The 25,051-nt window shown below is 59.4% G+C and overlaps 1 protein-coding gene across 12 annotated transcripts in view; it reads right to left on the reverse strand.

Moving 5' to 3' along the window:
• Positions 1-1,695: 1,695 nt before the first annotated feature.
• RGS3 (regulator of G protein signaling 3) overlaps positions 1,696-25,051 on the reverse strand; it is a 212,264-nt gene continuing 188,908 nt past the window's right edge. For 10 of the 12 annotated variants that reach the window (XM_050926322.1, XM_050926323.1, XM_050926324.1 and 7 more), the window contains 5 exons: positions 11,702-11,775; positions 6,319-6,420; positions 5,132-5,193; positions 3,679-3,845; positions 1,696-2,949 (listed from right to left, as the gene is read on the reverse strand). In XM_050926322.1, the coding sequence (XP_050782279.1) occupies positions 2,764-2,949; positions 3,679-3,845; positions 5,132-5,193; positions 6,319-6,420; positions 11,702-11,775 (591 nt within the window). In that variant the 3' untranslated portion in view covers positions 1,696-2,763. Of the gene's footprint in view, positions 2,950-3,678; positions 3,846-5,131; positions 5,194-6,318; positions 6,421-6,671; positions 7,027-9,667; positions 10,130-11,701; positions 11,776-25,051 lie in introns of those variants that run through there. The other 2 variants (XM_050926334.1, XM_050926333.1) reach the window with 2 other exon arrangements.

A 25,051-nucleotide genomic window follows, 5' to 3' on the forward strand; every position in this document is an offset into this window, starting at 1 on the left:
GGAGGTGTTCATGGAGTAGCTGGATCACTTTGCTGTCCCAGGGCAGCAGTGTCATAATGATCATTGGCAGCAATTCAACCCCCGGCTAAAAGACTGTTGCACTGGGGGGAGCAAAATGGGGCCCGGTTGGGGGGCCACTCCCCAGGACCTCCCTCTGGGGAAACAAGGACCCAGGCAGTGCCTCCCATCCCCCCAGCCACACAGAGAGGAGCCAGCCAGGGACTCCAGAGCAGGGCCCAGCAGCCATAGCCGTGACTGGACTTTCTCTGCCCTGCACTGATGGGTTGTTTGCGTCAACCCTCCTGACCCTTCCCTCCCCTCCCCAGCACTCCACACTGACCCATCTCCTCCCCTTCCTGTCCCTCTCACCCCTTTACCTTCTGCTTGTCCCTCCTAACAACTCCCCCGCCCCACAACACATGGCACTGCCATGCCAGGGGTCACTCTGCTCTACTCCTTCCACACCTGTGCCATGGCAGGCTGGGCTGTTAAGCTTGTCAGCTCTTTGGGGGAGAGACCATCTGTGATCTGTGTTTGTGCAGTGCCGAGCACAACGGGGCCCATTTCGGCTGGCCCGCAGGCACCCCGGCATACACAGGATTGATCAGGAAAGGAGCGGGGGCCCTGTAAAGTGAACTGGTAGTGCTGTGTAAAGCTGAGCATGATTGGAAGGTAAAATCGGGTGTCACTGAATTAAATCAGACGCCAGTTTAACAGCATGGTCAATGTAAGAGGCCCAGACAGGTGAGGGATTGGAACAGAGCCTGTCTGTAAAGCTGGATCATTTGTAATACATTTATAGGTGTTAAGGCCAGAAGGGACCATTAGATCATCCAGTCTGGCCTCCTGCACAGCACAGGCTTGTGAATTCCACCAAGCGATTCCTGCCTTGAGCACAGACCTTCTGGCAGAGCTCTTAGCCAGAGATGTGTTGAAATAAATTGAATTAAAGACTCCAACCGATGGCGTGATCTGTTGAGATCTTGGGTTTTAGTAAGACCATCAGACACAAGGAATATAATGGACCAACCCAGATCAAAGGAAAACGGCTGTTAAAAATCGAACTTTCAAACACAAACGCTCTTTGTGGCGCTAAGACTAATCGAGGCTTCAAACCAGCCACAGTTACCTGTCACTGCTGGTGCTGCTTGTTCACATTTGGTTTTTCACTGGATAATGAAAATCCCCTTGGGTGACTGGTCGTTTCCCTTCCTGGTCTCAGGTCCTGGCCCTGTGCTGCAATGTTCGGGTTACAAACACTGCAGGGGAGTGGTTTGGTTTTTAAAAAATTCATGGAAACGGCCCTACTGCTCCTGGGGGTTGGAAGGAAAAGCTTGTGTTAAATCTGGAACCAGGTTAGTCCCTTTAGGCCACGCCCAAGCAGTGGTCGATTGGTCCATTTAGGCCACGCCCAAGCAGAGGTGGAGTGGTAATCAGCCTGCAGTGTGAATTCATTTTTCACACCTATGGAAAGGATGCTGAGTTTTATGGAACAAGATTTTTTGCTGACTTTTCTTTGGGCGGAAACACTAGTGGGTCCTTCCTGGAGGAACTTCTCGTTTGAGGAAACTCAGCCCTACTGGCTTTGAAGCCATTGTTTGGGCAAGGAGAGCAGGCTTGCCTGGGTTTGTGGTCCCAGTTCATATCACACTGGCCAGCTGCTTAAAGAAACAACCCATGAAGAAAAGGCAGGTACAAGAAATTATATTCTCCTTTTATTTACACTATAACCATGACCTCAACATGTTTTTGTTAGCTGCAGAGATGCTTTGCATTGTAAACCGGGCACTTAGACGCAAGGCATTCTGTCCAACTCCGTCAGATCCGGCACTAAGCTGCATTTCCCGGACCACGACATCGTTATCAGAGCAGTGAGAGTGTCTGATTCACACAGTTGTTTATCTACACAATCAAACCCTCCGTTGTCACGAAACTATATATATACCCAGGCTCTCCCAGCGGCCTGCTGCTAGGAGCACTGAGTTTTCAAATCAAACCCACCGAGTTAGAAAATGTTGTACACACTCAGAAGAGATGGCGTCCATTCCACCACAGGACTCCAAGACACGTGGAAATATTGCACTTGTAAATTAACAAAGGAAAGGATGCAAGGAGTTCCTATCACACAGCAATGTGTCCAGCTACAGGAGGTCAATAAATAAACCGAGAGGTGGCGTTGGGGAGGAACTGGCTCTCGCTGCTTGAGGGGCGCATGGCCACACACAGACAAAGGAAGTGCTGTTCTGCCCCGTGATCAGGGCCAAGTGTGAGTTCTGCAGGACCAGGGGAGCACGGCAACGCCACGGAAAGGGGTTTGGTCCAGTTCAGTGTCTCTTGTTGAGGCAAGAAGCCGGTTCTTGCTGGTTTCCCCTTGCCCCAAAGCATCACTGCCCACCGACTTATTACCCCCAAAAACAAAAGACAAAGCTCAGGCCAGTGCTTCACAGTAGTCTCATGGGAGCTTCCCTCCTGGCTAAAACTCACCCCCGAGCCACGGCAAAGGGCGTCGTACCGGTGAGATGGCGAGATCCTGAGGAACGGTACAATGGAACAGTACCAGACTGCTCGGCTCTCCAGCCCCCTTGGCCTCTAGCTCTCTGCCTTTGCGTGTTCACGCGTCCGTTCACTACAGAAATATGGTTTCCATGGGTGTGAATCCCAGCAGAAAGGCATGCTCCCCTCGTCCAGCTCAGGGAAGACCGCCCCAGTCGAATTCATGTAAACATACAGCTCCCAGTCTGCCCCAGACAGAGTCCTTGGGATCTACAGTGGGGGGCTGGATTTCTTCTGGTTAATTATGTCTAAATACAACTCCGAGCGGAGGAAGCGGGGGTAAGAGTCCTTCTCCATAAGCCCATAGATCCGTTTCTGAGCGAGGTCGAAGCAGCTCCGGGTAATGGTCTGCAGGTTCTCTTTGGTGTGCTCCCGTGTGTAGGAGTCCAGGTTTACCTGCAGAGGAACAAGGGACAGTCCCTGTCAGCTACATTCCCATATAGCCGTGCACAGCAGACACCTGGCTCTCACTGGTGAGCAACAGCAGGTGCTGCAGCCTTTCCAGCCTGGCCTACGCATCACCCAGTCTCCGTTCCAAAGGGCACTATCACCCACTTGGGAAGGGTTTCGGCAGGGGCAGACCCAGGCACAAACCAGGCATTGGATCTCTCCGAAACGGGAGCCATGAGCGATCATTTAATGGGTGTCATTAGGGCACCTCCCAGCCACCAGCAGCACTTTACAGGGTGACAAGGTGCTACTAAGGACCAGCCCCCCCAAGCTGACTTGGCAGCACTGACATCAGGCCATGGATGTTTTTGGACGCTACCCTCTGGCCAGTGTGGGTGTTTATCGGCAACCTGAGGCTCCCTGGAATTCAAGTCCACCCTGAAGCCAGCCACAGCCTCAGACTGCACAAATGCCCATTTCCTTCCCTCAGGGCCTCACGCCTGCCATGGGGCACTGGCCAGTATCAGAGCGGGCACCAACTGGCGCCTCTTCATCTCCCAGCATGCAGTCCCCCCGACTGCATGGTCCCCTGTGTTCTCTGCCCTTCTGACAGCTGGCATCATGGGGCCTCGGCATGGCAGTGAGCTGCACCAGGGCCCTGAGCAGCGTCTGTGCTGTGTAGAATACAGAGCTGGGAACCGCCCCTCCCCGGGTGCAGCAGACACGCCCTGTTACCTCTTTGCATGACTGGATAGCAATGTACTCAGCAAAGATCTTCTTGGCCTTGGATACCATCTTGGACTGGGATTTGATCTTCTTGTACTCCTCGCACGCAAGCCAGAACTCCAGGTTCTCCTCGCTGAACTCTGTCCGCAGGAAAGCCCGGAAGGCAGCCAGCCCATCTGTGGGGAGCAGAGACATGGCTCTACTGCCAGGCCCCAGCAGCCAGCCTCTGCCAGGCACCCTCAGAAAGCACAGCCCCTCTGGGATCCCACTGACACCCCCTCCTGTCAAACTCTTCCCTCTGCCCTGAGGGAAACAGATGCCTGGGGAGACATGCTCCATTCCAGTCCCTCCACCTGATGTCTACACTCTGAGCTGGAAATGCTACTGCAGCCGGAGAACTGGGGAAGGGCTGGGAGTCAGTTGTAATGTCTCCTGCCCCCCTAAAGTTCTGCCAGGGACAGGAAGGCTGCGGCTGCAGCTGCTCCAATGTGAGAAGCACGCTGCGTGTCCCTGGAGCAGTCCCCTCACTAGTGCTATCAGGCTGCCACGCTGCACAGGGGCAAGTGCAACATCTCAGAGCGGAGAACCGCAGACGGGTCTGAGCATCAGCCTGATCCGCTCCATGTCGACAGGGAGCTGGGTCACAGGCGGTAACATTCACTATGGCCAGCTCTCAGCCAGGTATCACAGCAACAAGCATCTCCTCTGAGCCCAGAGAGAGGGGCCTCCTTTCATCAGACAGTGTCTTCAGCTGAGAGGGCCCACCCCATGCCAGCACTGTGGGGCGGGAGGTGCAGTGTCTGTAGGTGCGTGTATGTGGAAATGCAGCCACCTCTGGGGTGGAACGCAGGGACTGTTCTGTGGCTGTGACACCATTTTAGGGCAGGAAATGGCAGGAGTTTGCATTCCTTGAGCACCTTCCATCCAAGCTTCTCAAAGTGCTTTTCACACTTTACTGACCTCCCCTCCCAACTCCGACAGGAGATGGAGAGATATCCCTGTCTCCTGTTCCGGAAGAGAACCTGAGACACAGAGTGGAGGGGGACAGAGCTGGGCACAGATCACAGGACCCACAGACCCTGTCACTCCCAAACCATCCAGTAACACCCATCTCCCCCAGCACTGGGACACAGCCCGACCGGCCTGTGAAGGGAGGAGTTGGAATTTCTAGCACTGCCATTTCTCCAAAGAAATTACTTGGCTCATTCGGCTGGAATTGGAGTGCTGTCCCTCGAGAACACGGTGCCCCCCATGGCCTGGCCTGCTTCCCAGCCCCACAGGGACCAGAGGGAAGGGGAGTGCCTCAGCCCCATGCCGAACGCTTGGTGTGGGAACCCCCAGAGGGAATCACACTCTTGAAGCATGAGGCCAGAGCCAGACAATCCTGCTCTGCCAGCGGAGAGCTCAGGGCTGGCACGTGACCCCCTGAACCCTGGGGGGGAGAGGGGCAGCAAACACTTACATTTGTGCAGCAGCAGTTTCTCGAGAGATTCCCCCCACTTGAGAGCTTCCTCCGGGGTCGGCCTGCAATGGAAGGGGCTGTTTGTTGGAAAGGCAAATTCGTGCTCTTGGCTCCTGGGCTGCCCACGCTGGCTGAACAGCAGCAGCTGCACTGACACCCAGACATCACCACCCTGTCCCCAGCATGCAGAGACTCAGCCTCCGCACCCCCCAGCCAGGCGATAGCTTTGAGCAGGTGAGAGCTAAGCAGCCTCTCTCCGCCCTGTCTCAGCCCAGCCTCAGGCTCAGACAATGGGCTGCTGGTGAGGTGCTCTGCCCCCAGAGCAGGGCAGAAGAGAATCAGACACAATTGTGCTCTGGTGGCAGGTTGGGTCCTCCTGCGTGTCTCGTGCCCCAGACTGGGCTCAGCGAGGGAGCTCAATTCCAGGTGTTAGCAACCGCTGGACCAGCTCTCAGTCACTCTGCACTGAGCCTGGGACAGCAGGGACCAGCCCTCCCAAGCCAGGGCTTTGAGCACAGACAGTATCTCCTGGGGAGCCCTGCCATGAGTGAGCAGGGCAGGAGAAGGAGTTGTTCTCTGAGGGGTTACCCAGGAGGCGCTGTGCAGGGGCCACGGTCCCTCCCGGCTCACAGATCCTGCGTAATGCCCTGAGCTGATGGCTGGGCAATCATCCATGAGGGGCAGCTGTGCCGAAGCTTTCGGAAACTGTGTGGTAGCTCAGCCACAGGTCATGGGGCTTGGAGCAGGATGCGCTGGGGGAGGTTCTCTGGCCTGGGTGAGGCAGGAGGTCAGACCCGATGGTCAGACTTGTCCATTGGGGCCTTAACATCTAGAGCTTTTCGCTAGCCAAGGCAGCCTGCCCCCTGCTGCCATGGGCGGGGGACAGCAGCTGGCACCCACTCGGCCCTTGTGGCTTCACTCAGAGCACAAAAGTTAAAAATCCAGCCCTCTAGGTCAGGATATGGCCTGGGACTCGGGGCAGTGGGGCTGTTCCTGCCCTCCTGGCCGGGTGCTGGGTGTCCTGGGGACACCTGGTCAGTGCGGCTGCTCCCATGGCAGCCTGGATTCTAACCCCCTGTGGTGTGGAGGTGTCACAGTGCTGCCTGCAGGCACCCCCTCCCCCCCACTCACAGAGGGCCCAGCGGAGCAGCTCTGGCAGCCCAGTGCCTCCCACCACCAGTACCTACTTGAGGGATTTCATTGCTTTGTCCAGCTTGCTGATGGGGTTGGCTCCTGGAGACTCGTTTCGCCGTCGAAATATCCCCAGTCGGTTCTTCATGTCTTTGGCCCTAGAGAGAAGAGCAGGTTTTAGTGCCCAGGGTGGTGAGGGCTGGGGACAGCAGCAGCCCCATGCTCTCACGCAAGGCAGTTGTTTCGGGAGCCTGCTGCCAGAGGGTGGCTGACTGGTCAAGAACTTGAGCAACTTTAGGGCACAGTGCGAGAGCTTCCCGCATGGCCCAAGGCAGGAGAGACGGAGCAGCCAGGGGCCAGCCCTCCCTTAGCATGTCCCTGCGCTCGCCCAGCGCACGCCACCACCTACTCCTTCATGGTGTGCCGGCGCGGCAGGTTCCCACTGCGTGGCCGGGGCATGGCCAGCAGCATGTCTGAGTGGAATTCCAGGGGCTGGGGCTTGGAGAGGTCTCGGAGGAAGGGCATGGCTGTGTCCCCTGCTCCAGGCAGCGAGCCCACAGAGGGACTCTGAGCCTGGAGCGCAGTGACCTGCCTGGCCAGAGGCTGCAGGAGCTCTGCGCTGAGCTGCGCTGCGCTCTCGCCCGGGGCCAGCGAGTCAGGAAGTGGGAGGGACCGGGCTGGAGGAACGGGGAGCGCTCCGTGGAGTGACTGCGGCATGTGTGAGTCAGGGCATCGGCCGCGCTCCAGCTGCGCACAGCCCTGCACCGGGGCTGCAGCTCTGCCTGGCGACTCCGCAGCCGGTTGCTGTGGCAACCAAAGGAAGGTGGAAAGCAGCCCAGAAGCAGGACAGGACAGTGGGGCTCTGCCGGAGCAGGGAAAGGCAGTCAGGGATTTACGAGGAGCTATTTATAGAGTGCAGGCATCCTCAGGAATGCTGGGGCACCAGACAGCTGGCAAAGCACAGGGCCCTGCACCGGAACAGGCAGAGACATCGATGTAGATGTGGCGTTAGCCTCCAGCGAGAGCACCACAAGGGCTTTGGTGCAGCCAAGATCTGGGTAAAAGGGCCTGAGCTTGCTGCCCTTACTCAGATATCGACTTGCCCCAAGTCCTCAGGGCAGGTAGGGGCTCGGCTCACCGTGGTGCTGGGCTGATCACAGGGAGGACAGAACTGCTGGACTTGGCTAGGGAAAACAGCTAACCCTGCCAGCTGTTCATTCCATGTGCAATGTGATTTGTTGGGGTTGGTCCTGCTTTGAGCAGGGGGTTGGACCAGACGCCTCCTGAGGTCCCTTCCCACTCTGATATTCTCTGATTCTGTGCAACCTCCCCATGGGAGAGAGCCAAGGAAAGCCCCAAGCTGTGCACGGGCCACAGGTCTTTACAGATGTTCTGCCCTGGGAAGGCCAGAGGGGACTTCGGCAGCCATTTACACAAACCACTGATTGGTAGTTTCTAAACTAAGGCCAAGGCTGCCTTCAGCTGAACAGGCTTTAGCCAACAACTGCTGGGCTGTCTGCTTAAAGCTGACAGGCCCACGTAGCCATGCTGGGTAGGGCATGGAGTGGGTGATCTCCAGGCCCAGCAGCACCAGCACAGCCCGGTCACGTGGCACACTGCGCGGCCCTGGGGGTGGGTCTGACTTGCAGTGTGGCCCAGGAGGGGACTGTTGGGCCGAAGCAATGGCTGTCCCTGCCAGTGGAGGAGATCCAGGCCCTTGTGACACTTTCCCCATCCATTTCTCTGCCACCTGCCTGCCCTCCTGACAAGGCCCAAGGTATGTCTTTGTCCCATGCAGATAACAAGCTGGAGCCAGGGCTGTGTGTTCTGTCCGAGGGCTCTGCACAGTGCCCATCGGCACCGTATCTCCTGAGCTGTCCTAGACACATTCCCTCTTCCCAGAGTCTCCCAAGCCCTGACTATGGCGCAGGCGTCTAGCTGTGCAGTTGGGGACTCCCCAGGCTGCGAATGGGTCAGCGCAGGACAGTGGCCACTAAGCAGCAGCACATCTGCCCAGTCACTGCGGAGAGTGGCTAGGCAATGGAAGAGAGAATCCAATGCTCAGGGCACCATGGCGCAGAATGGCTTGCTGGGGACCTGGTCACCATCCAATCCACAGGCTCTCCACCCCAGGACAGGGGCTCGGAGAAGAGACTCTCCTGGAAAATGGTTCTCTTGTCTGAATGACAGGTGGCTTAGCGCTCAGCCCTACAAGGTGCTGCGCATTCGGGCCCCGAGCCAGCCACACATGTACGTGCATACTTGGCTTTAAGCTCCTGTGATGTTCCATTGACTTCAAAGCGCCTTGTCAGGCACCTAAAGTTAGGCACATGTTTAAATACTTTGCTGGATTGAGGTTAGAGTGCTCAGCGCCTTGCTGAAAGGAACTCGCAGTGGCCAAGGCTGGGCAGTGACTCGGACGCTGGTTGTCCGTTGCCAAGTATCAGTCAGAAAGCAACGTGGGAAAACAGGGTCTAAACAAGGAATCTAGCCCTCAAATGCCATCTGTCTCCTATTACAGCACTCCCAGGAATGCTAATGCCTGAGTGCCGTTTTCCAAGAGAGAGCCACACATCCCTACACATCTCAAACCCACAATTGTAGCCATGTTCTTAACTTAGCAACTCAGTGGTTATTCCTCTGCAAAACCATCCCCTGCTGTTTGCACTGGCAGTGTACTTGAGAAGGTTACAAGCACTCTGGTATTTACAAGGACACATACAGAGAGCACGTGAACATAACCATGCACAAATACCTACATATCAGCATAGTGCAAATCTCTGGCTATAAACAGCTCTGTATCTCCTGCCTGAGACTAAGCAGTTCCAGACAGCTCCAGGTGACTTTTCTATCGATCACATGCAAAGAAACAACACCTGATGAGATTCCACATTTATTAACTGCAAGAGACAACTGTCCTTTGTTTTCCTTGCACATAACTGCAAACACACAACAGAAACAGCCCTCACCATCACCAAGGCTGCATCAGCTGGAGAAATCCACAGAACTGAGCTGCCGGTCCCCAGTGGATTATTTTCCTTATGGAACATAGCAGCAAAACTGACAACTTGTAAGAAAACTCTTTTCAAAACCACGAGGGCCTAGAAGCAGCCATGCCCTGGATATTCTGGTTCAGGACAGTCTCGCAAGTTCAACCATTCGTGGAAGAAAAAGAGAGAAGGTCGGAGATTCTCATTGCCTGGGCGCCTTTCAGCTCCTCACAGCAGCTCTATACCCATCTCTCAATGCCCATGCAGTGCAGCCACAACTGCATGCCAGCCTGCCTGGCACTGCTGCAATGCCACCTCCAGCACCCACACAAAGACCACAGCAAACAGCATCACATCAATTCCTCCGCCCTCCAGGGCTCTGGGCCACCACCCACAACCGGGTAAGAAATCCTACCTTTCCAGGTACTTTTCTGAAAAGTCCACCATGGTGTGGTACATTGGGAGGCGTCAGTGGGCGAGCGATGGCTGGAGGTGTGCCCTGGTCTGGGGAAGAGAGCAGAGTGCCAGCTCTCAGCTGCAGGCACCAGAAATACTCCACATGGCCTGACTGCAAACAAGTGGCTCAGCCAATAGCAGGGCAGCACAGCGCTGAGCCGCTCTACCATGAATCCGCCGCTGTCCCCTATTGTCCCAAGGTGAGGAGCAGATACAGGGCTCTGCAGCTGCCCTTGAGACCCGTCTCAAACGGGGAACTTCGCTAGTCTGAATCCGCGTCTTCCTTCCCAGCCGCGCTCCTCTGAGCTGGCCTGTCGCAGCCTGTGCGAGCGGCGGTGCAAGGTCCCGTCGCTCTGCCCGCAGAGCGGGAGCACGAAAAGCGGGTTGGGACGGACTGGCTTTAAATTCAACTCTCAGGAGGAAAGAATCAAAAATGCAAAACCCTGAACCCTTCCCCTGCAGTGCCTGCTTGCCCGCCCATGTGGCAACATTGCCCCCTGCTGGCCCTCCCTTGTACCGCTCTATTTAAACCACGCTGCACAAACTAGCCAAGCCGGCATGGGAGGAAGCAGTGTCCGGTGGCTGTTGATGCTTCCCTACCTCCGGGGGCCCTGCAAAGAGATGGGCACCCCTGGGATAAGTGCACTGCCCATTATGAAGTGATCCCTTACGGCTGCGTCAGCCACCTGATGTACACACATCCTGTAACCAGGCACATAACTGCTCCACCTGTGGCTGTTTACACAGTAGCTTTCCATCCACACCACACTTGGCACCTATTTTTATAGGACAATAATACCTCCCTGCTCGCCCCCCAGGTTTCTGTGGCTGCCTCAAGTGATGGTTAAGGAGGACAGAGCCCATTTGCCAGGCTGTTGTTATGATGTGCTTCTGGTCACACCTTTGCTTTTCAAATGCAAGGCAGTTTTCCCAAAGCAAACCTGTAACAGTGATGATCGTAGGTGCTTCCTAGGCTTCTTTTCCCACAGCACTCTGTCTGCACATGTAAGAACTAGATCTGTAACCAATGTTTCTGTGCAAGGGTGCACACTCAGGGCACACCTGTGTGACGTGTAACACTTACAGCTCGGCTTGCAGCATGGCTGCAAACCTGAAAAGGAAGGTGTGTGGGTGGGGGGAGGGGGTGGGTTTGGGTTTCAGTTCTAGACACAGCCAAAGGTCAGCACAGACCAAATCTGGTTTAGAACAGTCTCGCAAGTTCAACCATTCGTGGAAGGAAAAGAGAGAGGGTCAGCACAGACCAAATCTGAGCAGTTAGAAAGGACCAGCCTGGTTAGCTTCCTTCGCTGGCCTCATTCTTCTGTTCAGTCAGAGGATTCACGGCTGGGAGTCCTTCCTTAGCAGTTCTTACAGGCTTGGATCCTTCCTGGGATATTAAACAGCAGCAGCTGCAAGCTTCCTTGCTCCTCTCCCTGCATGGGGCCAGCAGGAAGGAGGCCCCCAGCTCAAGTTTCACTCACTCTAAATGTCCTCTTGCTGACCTCCACTTCCCTGCAGCCCAGGGAATCCTGTGTTCCAGGGGCCCCAGCAGCAAGAGGGCCTATAAGAAACCCATCAAGAAAGAAATGAGCCCCTAACATCTTCCATTCTTACCCTAGCTGTTTGCTACTGGCCCTGCATGCTGCCTCCAGTATGCACTCCCATACACATCCTGGGGGAGGTTCAGTTTCCTTCAAGGATAGTCAGACTTTAGCTACCAATCTAAAGGGAGATCTTACTGTGTTCTGTCCTTACCACTCTCTTCCTATCGTGTTACTGAGGGCAAGGAAGCGATGGTCATACAACTGCACAGAGTTCTGTCTGGCCCACCAGTGATCCAGCCCGGACAGAGCACAGCCTCGTTATTTCAAACACAGACAGACCAGGCTCCCTTCCCAATCACAGTGTAAGACCTGAGTGGCATCCTGGGGACAGTGCAGCCACACAGCACAGATGGGACAACGCTCTGACCCTGACCTCACGTGCCACTTACAAGTTTTTGCTCCTTTTCTTGCAGGAGGCCTCGTCCCCATCCTCACAGCTGCACTCGTTGTCTGTTCCGCTGAGCTGCAGGGGGAAATACAAAAACACTGTCTGCATCATGGTGCCAGTGTGTGCCTGTGCCCCCGAGTGGCACCACGTGCCTCCTGCTCCCACTGACAAGGCTTTTGGGGCCTGTGGTCCAGGGCCTGGAGGCTCCTCTAGCCAGGCAGGGGGAAGGAGCCTTTGCCAGCAGAGACCGTGTGAGCATGGGGAGGTGAGCAGGAGTTCTGTGCAGATCCCTGGCCAGCCGCAAAGGCTGTTGGGCCAAGGGCCATCTCCACGGACTGGGGCAAGGTCAAACACACAGTGCAGGCTGCCTGGGGCAACGGCTGTCCGAGGCACAATGAGAGGGTCCCTGCCAGCTCCAGTATCCTCCGGGCCGGTGCAAAGCACAGCTCGCAGCTCATCTGGTCACGCTCTCAGGGTCAGTCCCGGCCCAGACCCGGCCAGCTTCATCCCTATTCAGCTCCACAGGCCTTTCCACCATGCTGGGAAGGGGCTGCCCATGAGCGATGCTGGCTGGCAGGGAGCGCCCAGAGGGTGGAGGTGGAGCAGGGCTGGGGATACCAGCCCCTCTGCCCCCACTGACTGGTCTGGGGAGGGGCAACCATGCAGCAAAAAATGGCAGCAGCCCCTGCCAGCCACTGGAGGGACAACACATCAGAGAGCCCCCCACTCCTCCCTGCACCACAGGCCTCTGCCCCACCCCCACACCACAACAGGCCTCCTGACACCCCCCAACACAACAGGCCTCTGCCCCACCCCCACACCACAACAGACCTCCTGACACTCCCCACCACAACAGGCCTCTGCCTCCTCCCCCCAAATGAAATCCCCCACACAACAGGCCTCTGCCACACACACACCCCCAACAACTGTCCCTGCCCCACATCCCACCACTACAACAAGCTTCCCGACACCTCCCCATGGCACAGGCCTCTCCCTCCCCACCCCCCAACAGGTGTGCTGAGCCCTCTCCCAGCTCGCAGGGGCCCCAGCTGGGGTGCAGGCCAGACCCAAGATCTCTCACGCACACCTCCCAGCACAGGAACTTCACCGGGGGGCTGAGGTGAGAGGCCTCAGAGGTTGGAACAGCCCCCCTGGGAAGTGCCAGGCCTCCTAGCCCTCTGGCCCCGGGGCAGGTCCTGCCGTTGGAAGGAAGGGCAGGAGCAGGTGGAAGTGAGCGAATGACCCAGCAGGCACTGGCACTGCCAGTCCTTCCCTACCTCCAGAATGGACCCGTTAGTGGGCCAGAGCCGGCCATGCTGCCAGCTCCCGGTGCTCTGCGGAGAGGCCGAGGAGCCAGCACAGGGATTGTGCTGGGTGTGCCGAAACCCCTGGAGAGCGAGGTTCAGATGGCTGTGAGAGGGCAGCCGGGGAGGCCGGGGAGAAGCATGCTAGCTGGATGTTGCTGCTAAAATGATCAGCGGTGAAGCAGTTATTGCTGACATTTAACCAGTCGCCATTAGGTCTGGTTAACTCCAATTGACACTATAGGGCAGGACACAGCTGTCAGTGCTGTGGTTACAGGCTGTCTGCAGACTCAGAGGTATGCTCGGGTCATGAAGCTGAGATTTTCGAACCCAGCTCTGCAGTAAGGGGTAAATTGACAGCCACTGAAACACAGTTGCTGGGAACAGCCAAGCACTCTGTGGGTCTGTGCACCTCCTGTGGGCTGGGCGGGGGCTCAGCCCTTCACCCTGTCTGTGGCTTTTCCACACCACACTGCTCTCTCACCAGGGACTGCTGTCTCCTCCCCGCAAGAACCTGCTGCAAAGATCACAGCATACCTAGAAGCGCTGGGGGCTTCTGATGATACCAGGTTGGCTGCTGCATGAGCAAGATATTGGAGTCATTCCGTCCCTGGAGTGATATGTGGAGACAGCCTTTCTTGCAGTCCTGGGAGGACGTGGTATCAGTATTGGGCCAGGTGTATCTAACCCCTGAGAAGCTTCATCACATACAGCCAGACTAGCCTTTCAGCACCGGGAGCCGTGATGAGCAGAGTTGTAGGTCCCATGTGTGTTGATCTTATCCAAATACTGGGGAGCAGGGAGAGCAAAGGAACCAGGCTTCCCAGGCTCAGCCTCCGTCAGTTCTGCCCTGAAAGGTCCCGAACCTAAAGGATGCATTCCCCGAAGCTTTCCAAGAAGATGCCTCATTGCAAAGTCTCGCACAGGCCAGCCAGCCAGATTCACCCCCATCAGAACAACCGAATAGTCATGGCAAAGTAGAGGACTGGGCTTGTGTTAAGGATGGCCACAGGGTGGGGTAACGGGGCCCCAAAGCTCCAGTGAACCTAGGTCCAGCCCTGTGTGACAGCCGCAGGTACACGGTGTTAAGGAGATGGCGGAAGCAGAGCTTGCACTCAGCCCATCCTTGTCTGTGCAGACATAGCCAAGCTAGCAGAAGTCCAGATGTGTCAGCAGCCCACTCATCCTTTCTGCTGCTGCGTTACCATGCCCAGAGGCAGGGCCCTTCTCATCCCAGCCTGGGCAGAAAGGACAGAGGAGATGCTGGTGCTGCTGCCCTCTCCTTGAGGTAAAGGCAAGAGCAGCAGCCGCTGGAAATCGCGTGTATTGAAATTAGCCTTGGAATAAGCACACTGAGGCCCAATCCTGCTCCCCTTGGAGTCAATGGCAAAACTGCTGACAACAGAAGCAGGACTGGGGCCTGGTACATGTCTCTATCTGAAGGGTCCCAGCTGCACAGGCACTAGTCTAAGAGATCCAATTGTAGAATTCCTGCGATTTCAAAGCAGGCACCCTGGAGAACTCACCACTGCACCCTGTTCCGGCTCGGCTATTTCTGCCTGGCGCGGGTGCTTGCAATAGAAACGAACTCCTGCCCCAGAAAACCAGCTCTGGGTAATGCACACCATCCCGCTCACCATGGGGACAGGGAGAGAGTCACGGCCACATCCGCTGCTCAAAGCGCGCTCTGCTCAGAGCGGGCTCCGTGGTCAGCATCTCTGACTCCTGAGCAAACGGGCTCCGTTTACAAGGACCTGCCAGCTCTGCTGTCTCCCCTGGGCTCGGGGAGCCAAGTGGGGCTCTCTTCTGCCTGGGCACCATTGCCTGAGACTGAAGCAATGGCCCATGTGTTCAAAGTGAGGCACATACATCAAAGGGGCCTGGTTCCCCATGGCGGCAGGCTCCTCCCCAGCGAAATCCATTCAGCCCCAGGCCAGGTTCTGGTTACTTAGCTCTTCCCATGTGAAGCCTGGGCAGCAGCAGCCCAGCTTGAGGCAGGGGCACAGATGGGCCTGGGGAGCCTGCAGCTGCATCAGGTGAGGAGGTTGGAGAGGCAGGTCCAGCTGCTAGCAGAGCTTGGAGGTGTCAGCCAAGCCAGACCTAGGGCAAGTCCCAGCCGCCACATGCTGCTGAGGGTCAGCAGCCTCTGCAGGAGCTCCTGTCACTCAGGGCCCTGGAAGTCCTGGGGATCTCTCTGAAGATCAGCTGGGCTTTCCCAGGGAGCTGGCTTTGCCTTTCTCCCCTCAGCAAGTCAGCTTGGCGCAGAGCACCAATGTGCGGCCGTCCCGTTCGGAACAACGTGTGTGCCCAGACGGGTGCAGGGGATGGAGTGTAGCAGCCCTGAGGCCTGACCATGCTCCAGCCATCAGGACCACAGCGTGGCCTAAGCAGGACCCACCAACAGCTGCCTGCCAATCGCTGGAGGCAACTTTTAATAGACTTTGGAACATGGGGCAAGTCCCAGAGGACAGGCAAAGCTAACGTGCCGATATTTAACAGGGCGAGGGGGATGGCCTGGGGTTGGACACATTGATAACGAATTCAAAGATGACAGCACAGTTCTGCCCTTGAAAATCTAGGAATCCGCATGCCCTGCTGGGAAGCAGCTCTTAATCCATGCTACAGGGAGGGCCATGTGGCTCCTCTTCCCAAAGGGCAGTCTGGGAACCAGGGCCTGATCCTGGCCACAGCTGTGGGCACATCAGGGAGGGTCTCACAATGTAGACCCGGAAAGCCACAGGGAAGCCCATGCTCCGAAGGGGCAGTGCAGCCCTTCCCCACCCAGTGAACACTGAACTGGGGGCACCTGACCTGGCAGTTTCTAAAAATCTTGGAACAGCTTCAGAGCAGCATCCCTGCACATGGGTGGTGGGTATAACAGGCCAGGGGAGCCTAAATCTCCACTGGTGTATGCCTGGCCTGCGCTCCGCCTCTTCCCATCCCTGCTCCACCCTTTCCCCGAGGCCCCCACCACCAGCCATCCCTCCTCTCCTCCACTCCACCCCCCACGCCGGAGGTCCCTGCCACTCATCATGTCCCTCCTCCCTCCACCCCATCCCCATGAGACCCCCCACACCAACTACCTCCCTCCTCACCCCCTCGACCCTTCAAGACCCCCCCCCCACCCACTGCGTCCCTCCTCACTTCCCCCACCCTGTGGGGGTGGAGGGACATGGCCAGGGGTGGCTCTAGGCATTTTGCCACCCCAAGCATGGCAGGCAGAGGGTCCGCTGGTCCCGCGGCTTTGGCAGACCCTCCGCAGGCATGCCTGCGGGAGGTCCGCCGAAGCCACGGGACCAGCGGACCCTCTGCAGGCAAGCCGCCGAAGGCAGCCTGCCTGCCGCCCTCGCGACGACCAGCAGAGCGCCCCCAGTGGCTTGCCGCCCCAAGCACACGCTTGGCATGCTGGTGTCTGGAGCCGCCCCTGGACATGGTGGATGGGGGGAGCTTGCAGGGGAGGAGGAGGAGACAAGGGACTGAGCAAGTGGTGGCAGGGGGGCCAAGTGGGGGAGAGGGCAGGGCCTGGGTGGGGCTGTGGGCAGAAGAGGCAGAGTGTGGGTGGGGCTGTGGGCAGAAGAGGCGGGACAGGGAGCTGGCCTCTCCCAGTGGACCCCTGCGTAGGGTTGCCACCTCTGACTGAAGCTATTCCGGGAGATTTTCCCCCCCAACGTGATGTAATTTCATTTTCTTAAAATATCCTATTAAAGTCTCCCTGAATGCTTTCAACAGTCACCGGGAGATCGATGCTGATTCTGGGAGACTCCAGGCCAATCCTGGAGGGTTGGCAACCCTGCTGCCCTGCCTCTGGCCCACTGAGCCCTGCCAGTTGTCTCAGTCTCTGAGCCGGATTCAGCTCCTCCTGGCCATGTGAACAGACCTTCCCCTGGTTCTGGCGGCTCGCTTTGCGGAAGCCCTGACCTCCTACCAGGATCCAGCTGCCTCGCCCTGGGCACCCACAAAGGCAGCCCCAGCAGCACTCGCCACCGGGTAAACGTGGCCTCAGGGCCAGAGGGAGGCAATGCCCAGCAAGCAGGCTGTCCGTCTCCTGCCCTTCTGTGCCCACAGCTCCAGCACTGCCTGCAGCACACTGCAAACCTCAGCCATGCCTGCGTCCGCACTGACAGACAGCATGGCTTGGGCACGAGGGCTGTGCCATGGAGGCTGCCCCCTCGGGGCCAGGGGCAGTGCGGGCTGGCTGAGCCAGTTCCCCCAGCAGCATCCCCTGCTTGCAGAGCTGCAGCACCATGCAGGACTAGTGCGCGCTTTCCAGGATTCCCGGCAGTCTGACCCTACCGTGGGAACATGCTCCCCAGCCCAGCATCCCCGGGACTTCCTTCCATTCTAAGCTGGGGCTTCCGGAGCTTATCAGCCCCGAACAATGCAGCCCTCCAATACCACGGCGCTGGCGAGGGACTGCAACCCAGGCGACTTGCAGCCCTGGGAACGTTTCCTTCCATTGTCGGGAAAGCCTCCACTTCCGCATGGAGACAAAAGGCAGACAGCAGCCTAACCTCAGCCCCAACCGTCCCACAGCTCCCACCTACCATGGGGCCTTAAAACAACCACCTCTGAATGCAGCACCAGGCAGGCAAGGGAGCGACAGAGCTTTGCGGCACCAGACACAAAAGGGTTAAAAGGACCTGTGCACACTGTGCAGACAGGGAACTTTGGGAGTTTGGGGAGGAAAACGCCTCGAGGTTTCTGGTAGCAATGTGCAGACAGGGACACCCCACCCTCCCCCTGTGGAGGATTCGGGGTAGTGCAGTCCAAGAGGCATTTCCTGTTCTTAGTAGTAGTATAATTAGAACTACCACTACAGGGCACTCCGTAGGCAGGTTACATGGGGTTTTCTAGTCCCTGTTAAACCTCTCAGCAGTGGGCAGGAGATACCCCCAAACAAGCTGCTACAAGGGCCCTGGGTGTCTCTCTTCCCTTTTCTCCTGCACACCTGCCCCCTCAGACGGGGAGTGTGCCCACCCCAGCGGCAGCGTTCAGGGCTGAGCCCCAGGCTTGGTCAGCCCCTCACAGCAATTCATCCCTATTAGGAACCACAATGTGCTTCAGCTTCTATAGGAAGAGTGGCTTCCCCGGTGGCATGGCAGCAGTGACGTCTCATGCCAATGCACCTGGCTGGAGATAGGCCTCATCCACCCTGCTGTATCTCTGTGTACAGCAAGCTCAGAGCTCGGGGAGCTGGCCAGAGCCACTGACGGTCTCCTGGGAGGCAGCTGGGAGGCCTGGAGGCAGGGAACACCAGCCTGGGAGCTGTGGGGCAGCTAGCAGCTGGAGGGTGAGGGGCTGTTCCCCAGGCCCTGCACTGTCCCCAGGAGGGTCAGCGATAAGAAAAGAAGGGAGTAAACTACCCCAAGCATAACTCTATGGTCCTCAAATAAGAAGTGGGCAGACTCTGTTTCCCCGCATTTCCCCTCGACTACATTACTGCTCCCTGGCCTGCACCCCCACGACCTCCCTCAGCCCCCCCAGGAACCACTGGGCGGGTGTCAGATCGGGGCAGGTGCCCTGGGCTGGGGTCTGCAGGGTAACTGGGCTGCTGCTGGAATCAGAAGGTGGGAAAGGACAGATGCTCTGAGTGGGGCAGTTTCCTTTATTGTCTGCTGGCACTGACCCATGAAATAAACAGGCATGCCAGGGAATCTGGGCAGGGCAAGGAATGTCACCCTCAGGCTCTTGAGAGTGCCTTGGAGTGCCCCAGCCATCCTGCCTTCCTTCACCCCTCTCTCCCCCTTGTCACGCAGCTACTGAGGCAGAGGGGGCAGAGCCAGCAGAAAAGCTGCCCGGCCCAGTTGACTGAGTCACCGAAAGATCAAGTGGCCACCCTGATTCCTGCCTCCAGACACACCCAGAGCAAATCTGGTGTGGAAGGAGCTGTGGGGGCAGAGCACAGGGGCACTGACCAGCCTGCAGCAGCTGCTGCTGAGGCCTGTGCACCACCGCCTCCTGGGCAGCCAGGGGAGAGGTCTTGCAGTGCTGCGAGTGCAGTGGGGGGCAGGCAGTGCTCACCTTGCCATGTGCACCCACAGCACAGAGTGAGCCGTGAGAAACAGATCTCAACGGTGCGGCGGGGAGGGGGGACTGTCGTGCCCTACGAGCAGCAGCTGTGGGGAGAAGGTGCTTATGGTGCCCCCTGCCCCGGCTCTGTTTTTTTATTTATTATTTTGTCTGTGTCTCCCCCTCTAAGCTGTGGTGATAGCTTGGCTAACGCACAGGGCTCACTGCCCCGATGTGCCATAGGCCCCACCGCACCCAAGAGCTGAAGGGAGGAGACCCTGGGAAATAGCCCCCAACCAGGATGCCGATGCTGATCAGCACAGTTGCCCACTAGTGGGCGCTCTCGCATTGAGCAAGCAGGACGGGGGTCTCTGACCCAGACCCAGCAGTTCTCCTGAGTGGCCTGTCAGAGGCAGGGCCTTTGGGACCGGGCTGGGTTTGTTGCCCACACTGAGCATGGGGTGGTGGGTGGGCAGCAGGGGGTTCAGGCCACAGCACCAGCGCGAGACTGTCCGGTCACAGCACTACCTGGCACAGCCCATTCTTGGGGCACTTGGGTCCAGCCGGTCATGAGGAGCCAGTCACCAGGCTGACCCCCGGCTCTCCCCTCTGCACTGCTCCTAGCAACTTCACTGGAGACCCCTGCTGGGGCTGGCCTGGGATTCCAGCCTGCCCCCCAGTAAAGCAGGTGGCGTCAGAGCCACGCTGATCTCCCCTGGCATACACAGAATGGGGGCGCTGGGCTGGAAACAACGGGATGACAGAAACCAGAGCAACCGTGTGAGCCAGGCTGGGAGATCCCATCCAGAAGGATTGCAAACCCTCCCCAAGGGTTCCCCCTGGTCTGGTTTAACCTGTTCCTCCCCACTATTCAAAGAAAACTAAATAGGCTTCATTAGGAGCTTCTGGGGGGAGGGATAGCTCAGTGGTTTGAACCTTGGCCAGCTAAACCCAGGGTTGTGAGCTCAGTCCTTGAGGGGGCCATTTAGGGAACTGGGGTAAAAATCTGTCTGGGGATTGGTCCTGCTTTGAGCAGGGGGTTGGACTAGATACATCCTGAGGTCCCTTCCAACCCTGATATTCTATGATCCTGCCCTGCAAAAGCAGCGGTGGCCTGGTAACTGCCCAGGGAGCCCATTTCCGGCAGCCAGTGGTGTCACAGCTGCAGCTCGGCTCAGGCACGTGACACCAGGGCCCTGCCCAGTTGGACAAGGTGCAGCTCTCAGGCAAGGGTGGACCTTGTAACAAACCCCCAGTGTCGAGCAGTGCCGGGGGGCCATGGTTGTGCTGGGCTCACTGGTGGCCCTGGTGACTACAGGGACAGAGTGTCACCCCTCCTGCTCTAGGAGCCCAGACCCTATCACTGGAGCCACAGGCCAATGGCCTGTCTGAGGAGCACTCCTCATTTTTCCCAGAAGGGGGCAGCAGAGTCACGCTGGCCACAGGCTGGCTCCCTGCAGGCTCTCACTGCACTGCGCCAGTGCATCTCCTGTGGGCAGCTGGCACTGTGACACCAGGACCTTTCTCAGCGCCCCACCCCTTCTGCCAGTGCCCTAAGGCTGGCTCCAGGCAGAGCCGCTCCTGGGCTGGCTGGCAAAGGGGGGACCTGGGACAGGCTGCGTCTCCTGAACCCCCGCGGCACCCAGGCCCACGCTCACCCTCTGGCCTGAGAGTCTCAATGGCTGGAGAGCCTCCAGAGAGCACGGCACTGCCCCAGCCCAGAGGGGTCCAGCTGCCTGCCAGCCCCCAGGCAGGCTCCCTGCTCTGCTCTGAGCCAGCCCACAGGAGCCGAGTGCTGCAGGCCTGGGACCCCGCCCCACTGCCCTCTGGACAGGGCAGCACCATGGCTATTCCCAGGCAGGCCCACCTGACAGGGACCCAGGAGAGCTGGAGCAGGGGCAGCATCTCAGCACTAAACCTCTGAGGATTAACCTGAGAGAGGCCCGGAGTGAGTCACCTGCTGGCAGCTGCCAGCGGGACGTGCCCCCAGGGAAGCGCTGCGAAGGGCTGCCAGCCCCTGCACAAAGCTTTGCCAAGGGCAGGTTCTTTCCTATAAGTATTTGTTGTGCAACAGAACACAGCAACTGTCACACTCCACTCCCATGGGCGCAGGGCATGCTCTCCAATCTAGCTCAGCCGGCGCACCTCAATCCCGACCCGCAGGCCCTGCTAGCGTGGCCCTGCGCTCCCCCCCAGCTCAGCCTGTGCCCCTCAATCCCAACCCGCAGCTCCTGCTAGCCTGGGCCTGCACTCCCCCCTCCCAGCTCTGCCAGTGCCCCTCACTCCCGACCCACAGCCCCTGCTAGCCTGGCCCTGCCCCCCCAGCTCTGCCAGTGCCCCTCACTCCCGACCCGCAGCCCCTGCTAGCCTGGCCCTGTGCTCCCCCCCCCCAGCTCTGCCAGTGCCCCTGACTCCCGACCCGCAGCCCCTGCTAGCCTGGCCCTGCACTCCCCCCTCCCAGCTCTGCCAGTGCCCCTCACTCCCGGCCCACAGCCCCTGCTAGCCTGGCCCTGCCCCCCCAGCTCTGCCAGTGCCCCTCACTCCCGACCCGCAGCCCCTGCTAGCCTGGCCCTGTGCTCCCCCCCCCAGCTCTGCCAGTGCCCCTCACTCCCGACCCGCAGCCCCTGCTAGCCTGGCCCTGAGCTCCCCCATCCCAACTCTGCCAGTGCCCCTCACTCCCGACCTGCAGCCCCTGCTAGCCCGGCCCTGCCCCCCCAGCTCTGCTAGTGCCCCTCACCCCTGCTAGCCCAGCTCTGGGCTTTCCACCCACGGCTCTGCTGGTGCCCCTCACTCCCAACCACTGTTCTATCTGGGGCAATAGGGAGGATTTGTTTGAACATGCTCTTTCCTTCTACTTATCTAGCAGTGAAGGCATAAGATACTGCTGACATCACCCTCGTGGCCATGGCAACACACTGATGGCCCCCACCGAGGGTGGGGCTCGGGTGCAGGATGAGAGCCCGGGAAGTGGGGGAAGCAAGCGCCTGTGACGATCCAGCGGGGAAGCTGAAAGGCTCCACCCCAGGAGGCGCTTTGGCACCAGGCTCAGTTCCCTCTAAGCTGCCCAGCTGCAGGGCTCAGGGCCCCAGCGCGGCGGGGGGGAGGCGCCTCTCCCCTAACCCCAGCTGCTGTGGCGAGACAGGACTGGGGGGAGTTCTGTACCCCGACCCCCTCATCCCCACCCCCCAGACCCCAACCCTCTGCCCCAGCCATGAGCCCCCTCCAACACCCCAACCTCATCCCAGACCCCAACCCTCTGCCCCAGCCATGAGCCCCCTCCAATACCCCAACCTCATCCCCAAACCCCAACCCTCTGCCCCAGCCATGAGCCCCCTCCAACACCCCAACCTCATCCCCAGACCCCAACCCTCTGCCCCAGCCATGAGCCCCCTCCAACACCCCAACCTCATCCCCAGACCCCAACCCTCTGCCTCAGCCATGAGCCCCCTCCAACACCCCAACCTCATCCCCAGACCCCAACCCTCTGCCCCAGCCCTGAGCCCCCACCAACACCCCAACCCCCTCATCCCAGACCCTAACCCTCTGCCCCAGCCCTGAGCCCCCTCCAACACGCCAACCTCCTCAGCCCCGCCCCCCAGACCCCAACCCTCTGCCCCAGCCCTGAGCCCCCTCCAACACCCCAACCCCCTCATCCCCGCCCCCCTACCCCAACCTTCTGCCCCAGCCCTCAGCCCCCTCCAACACTGCAACCCCCTCAGCCCCGCCCCCCAGACCCCAATCCTCTGCCCCAGCCCTGAGCCCCCTCAAACACTCCAACCCCCTGAGCCCCGCCCTCCAGACCCCAATCCTCTGCCCCAGCCGTGAGCCCCCTCCAACACCCCAAATCCCTCATCCCCACCCCCCCAGACCCCAACTCTCTGCCCCAGCCGTGAGTCCCCTTCAACACTGCAAACCCCTCATCCTCGGCCCCAGCCCCACCCTCCAGCCCCCAACCCTCTGCCCCAGCCCTGAGCCCCCTCCAACACCCCAAATCCCTCATCCCCGCCCCCCACAGATCCCAACCCTCTGCCTCAGCCCCGAGCCCCCTCCAAAACCCCGAACCCCTCACCCCTGCCCCCCAGACCCCAACCCTCTGACCCAGTCCTGAGCCCCCTCCAAAACCCCCAACCCCTCATCCCCAGCACCAGCCCCACCCCCAGACCCCAACCCTCTACCCCAGCCCTGAGCCCCCTCCAACCCCCCCAACCACCTCATCCCCGCCCCCCAAGACCCCAACCCTCTGCCCCAGCCCTGAGCCCCCTCCAAACCCCCCAACCCCTCATCCCTGCCCCCCCAGACCCCAACCCTCTACCCCAGCCCTGAGTCCCCTCCAACACCCCCAACCCCTCATCCCCGGCCCCAGCTCCACCCCCCAGACCCAACCCTCTGCGTCAGCCCTGAGCCCCCTCCAATACCCTGAACCCCTAATCCCCGGCCCCACCTCCCAGACCCCAATCCTCTGCCCCAGTCCTGAGTCCCCTCCAACACCCCAAGCTCCTCATCCCCACCCCCGCAGACCCAAACCCTCTACCCCAGCCTGAGCCCTCTCCAACACTGCCAACACCTCCTCCCTGGTCCCAGCCCCACCCCCAAGACCCCAACCCTCTACCTCAGCCCTGAGCCCCCTCCAGCCCCCCCAAACCCCTCATCCCCGCCCCCCCAGACTCCAACCCTCTACCCCAGCCCTGAGTCCCCTCCAACACCCCCAACCCCTCATCCCCGGCCCCAGCTCCACCCCCCAGACCCAACCCTCTGCCCCAGCCCTGAGCCCCCTCCAACACCCCAAACCCCTCATCTCCAGCCCCACCTCCAAGCCCGCACCCCCAGCCAGAGCCCTCAGCCCCGCCGCACCCCACACCCTCCAGACCCCAACCTTCTGCCCCAGCCCTGAGCTCCCTCCAACACCCCAAACCCCTCATCCCCAGCCCCACTCCCCCCGGACCCCAACCCTCTGCCTCAGCCCTGAGCCCCTTCCAACACCCCAAACCCCTTATCCCAGCCCCACTCGAGCCCGCACCCCCAGCCAGAGCCCTCAGCCCCGACGCAAATCAACCCTCTGCCCCAGCCCTGAGCCCCCTCCCACACTCCAAACCACTTGGCCCCACCCCCACCACATAGTTGTTGTTATGTGACCGATATGAAGGTAATGTGTCCCCTGCACAGGGCCCAGGTCTTGCCCAGGTTTCGATCAAGGAGGAGCACTTCTGCAGGGCACATTGGCAAGGCTTTGCCTGCCCCTGCAACCCTGAGCAGGAAGTCCTGGGCGGGTGCAGCAGGGGGGCTGCCAGGGGCACCTCCCCCCAGGCATGCTCGCTGTGTGAGCACAGGACTGAACATTAAACGACCGGCTGGGGAGGAAGCTGTCGAGGGACGGGGATCAGACGGTGCTGCCAGAGGAGCCAGACAATGACATCATTGGCAGGGTCGCCCTTCCCTGTGGGGCGAGGGCTCAGCTCCCCCATGCCAGGCACCATCGATCTGCTGGGGAGATGGGGCTCCAGGCTGGGGTCTCTGGTTTCCCAGAGCTAGGAGGGGATCTCCACCTGCCTTGCAGAGGCGCTGGTAGCACTGATGCTGGGGCAGAGGGGCTGGGTCCTATGAGCCCAGGGCTGGACATTGGGTCAGAACTTGCACTAGGCTGCCTGGAGGGGTCACCAAAAGCACACCCCAAACCAGCCCAATCTGGAGGAGAGGCACAGCAGCTCCATGAATGCCGCCCGCCCACCCCACCAGCATTGAGCTGCCATCTGCCATGCTGCAGCTTGGAGCGTAGCAGGACGCCTCAGCCCTGCAGTGGGGGTGGGAGTTTGGGGATGCTGGCGGCGGGTCCTACAGTGCCTGGGCTCTGGAGACAGCTGGGCTGGGGCTTGGCACTCAGGCTCACCGAGTGACTTGTCCTCCATGGGCAGGCTGGGCACAGGATGAGGGCTGGCGGGCGGGCACACGGCACCCCCCAGCGGCTGGGCTGCAGGGACACAGGCCTGTCAGCCCAGTGGTTGAAGCCTCAGTGCTTGGGGCCCCATGCCAACCTCCTCAGC

The sequence above is a fragment of the Gopherus flavomarginatus genome, chromosome 17, assembly GCF_025201925.1.
Source record: "Gopherus flavomarginatus isolate rGopFla2 chromosome 17, rGopFla2.mat.asm, whole genome shotgun sequence".
NCBI lineage: Eukaryota > Metazoa > Chordata > Testudines > Testudinidae > Gopherus > Gopherus flavomarginatus.